Source organism: Dipteris shenzhenensis, chromosome 23, assembly GCF_047967505.1.
Source record: "Dipteris shenzhenensis isolate YYH24624 ecotype China chromosome 23, Dip_SZ_1.0, whole genome shotgun sequence".
NCBI classification, from domain to species: domain Eukaryota; kingdom Viridiplantae; phylum Streptophyta; class Polypodiopsida; order Gleicheniales; family Dipteridaceae; genus Dipteris; species Dipteris shenzhenensis.
In genome coordinates, this window is record NC_141618.1 from 51,605,158 (window position 1) to 51,606,524 (window position 1,367).

Sequence of the window (1,367 nt, forward strand, 5' to 3'; positions counted from 1 at the left end):
ATTAGAAGTTTAAAATTGAGTTTCCCTTGTGTGATGTATCGAGGCCAACTTGTACAACGCGTAGGTTGTTGACAAAAGCCCTTGTGTGATGTATCGACACGAACTAGGTAGTGGTGGACAAATGCACTAATATCTATATGAAAGAGGCCTATCACAAGGAAACGGAGCATCAACCGAAACTAACTTTAACTAGCTTGTAAATACGCGAAGCAGATTCTCCACTCCACGAGACTTAGATCCTTCGTTGAAAAGGTCTGAACTAAGCCTTATACAGTAAGTTCAAACAGCCGCTTTGCCAAGCACGAGGCCGAACTTACCGACGAAAGCCGTAAGAACATCCAAGCACGCCTCCCTACAACACGACAAGAATAGTGGACTTTGAAATACGCATCTGCAGAAATTCAAGTTTCAGATTGTTCCGCTTCTCATCACGTCATAGTTTCTGTACATATAGTGCGTGGATGCCCTGGCTTTTCCATCTGTATCAGTCGTTGCCTTTCCTTTTGCATCTGTCTCGTTCATTTCCTTTCCTCAGAAGCTGTACCGTTTATTGGCCATGGCAGAAGTGCCCAAAACCTTTCTCTTTCCTCAACAGTTAGCCTTCCTGGCCGTGGCTGTCGCTCTTCTCGCCAGCTTCTCCTCCTCCCCCTTTCCGCTTGGAGTCCACGCTCATTCCCATCTTAAGCGCGAGCAGCTTCAGTTCTACGTGCACGACGCCTTGAATTTCACCGACTTCATTGTCCTGCATGGCCTTCCGGGCAGAGACGTTCCCACCGCGTCCCCCTTTGGCACTCTTTTTGTTTTCAATGACCCTCTCACCATAGGGCCCGAGCCCAACTCAACGAGGATCGGAACATACATCGGGACAGCCGTAGCAGCGTCCTTGGATGGGCTCACCTTCTTCAGCTCTTTCACGATAACGTTGAACACAAGCGAATACGAGGGCTCTATGTCCTTCTTGGGCCCGAACGGATCGCTGAAGCCTCTACCTGTGCCCCTTGTGGCTGGCACTGGGAGCTTCCAATTCAGTCAAGGGACGGCCACCATGGTCCCGGTTCACGTTGAGACATTCAATTTGACTTACAGAGTTGATTTGGATCTTATCTGGCCACCGTATGCTCACCCCAACCTCAACTAATTTGTAATTTCCTGCCTAGCTCCGTGGTTGAGTGTGTGGCATGCGTGTGTGTTCGATCGCCACCAGAGTGAAGATGAGGCTTCTTTTTTTAAGAAAAAATAAAGTAATTTCCTTTGCCTAGCTGATATTTTCCAAAATGGTCAATCGTCTCATTATTCCTTCCAACTTCAGTGCAATGTGCAAATGTTCTTTTACCAATGCCTTACGCCCGGTTAGGACCCCTCCGTCT

General features: G+C 48.1%; 1 protein-coding gene across 1 annotated transcript; it reads left to right on the forward strand.

The window, feature by feature from the left end:
* Nucleotides 1–556: 556 nt before the first annotated feature.
* LOC147887519 (dirigent protein 1-like) lies at nt 557–1,138 on the forward strand. The gene has a single exon (XM_087394330.1). The coding sequence runs from the start codon at nt 557–559 to the stop codon at nt 1,136–1,138; it is 582 nt and encodes a 193-aa protein (XP_087250456.1).
* The last annotated feature ends 229 nt before the right edge of the window (nt 1,139–1,367 follow it).

Bases quoted from the DNA above. Each gene is read 5' to 3' on its own strand.
- LOC147887519 (XM_087394330.1), top strand. From the start codon at position 557: ATGGCAGAAGTGCCCAAAACCTTTCTCTTTCCTCAACAGTTAGCCTTC.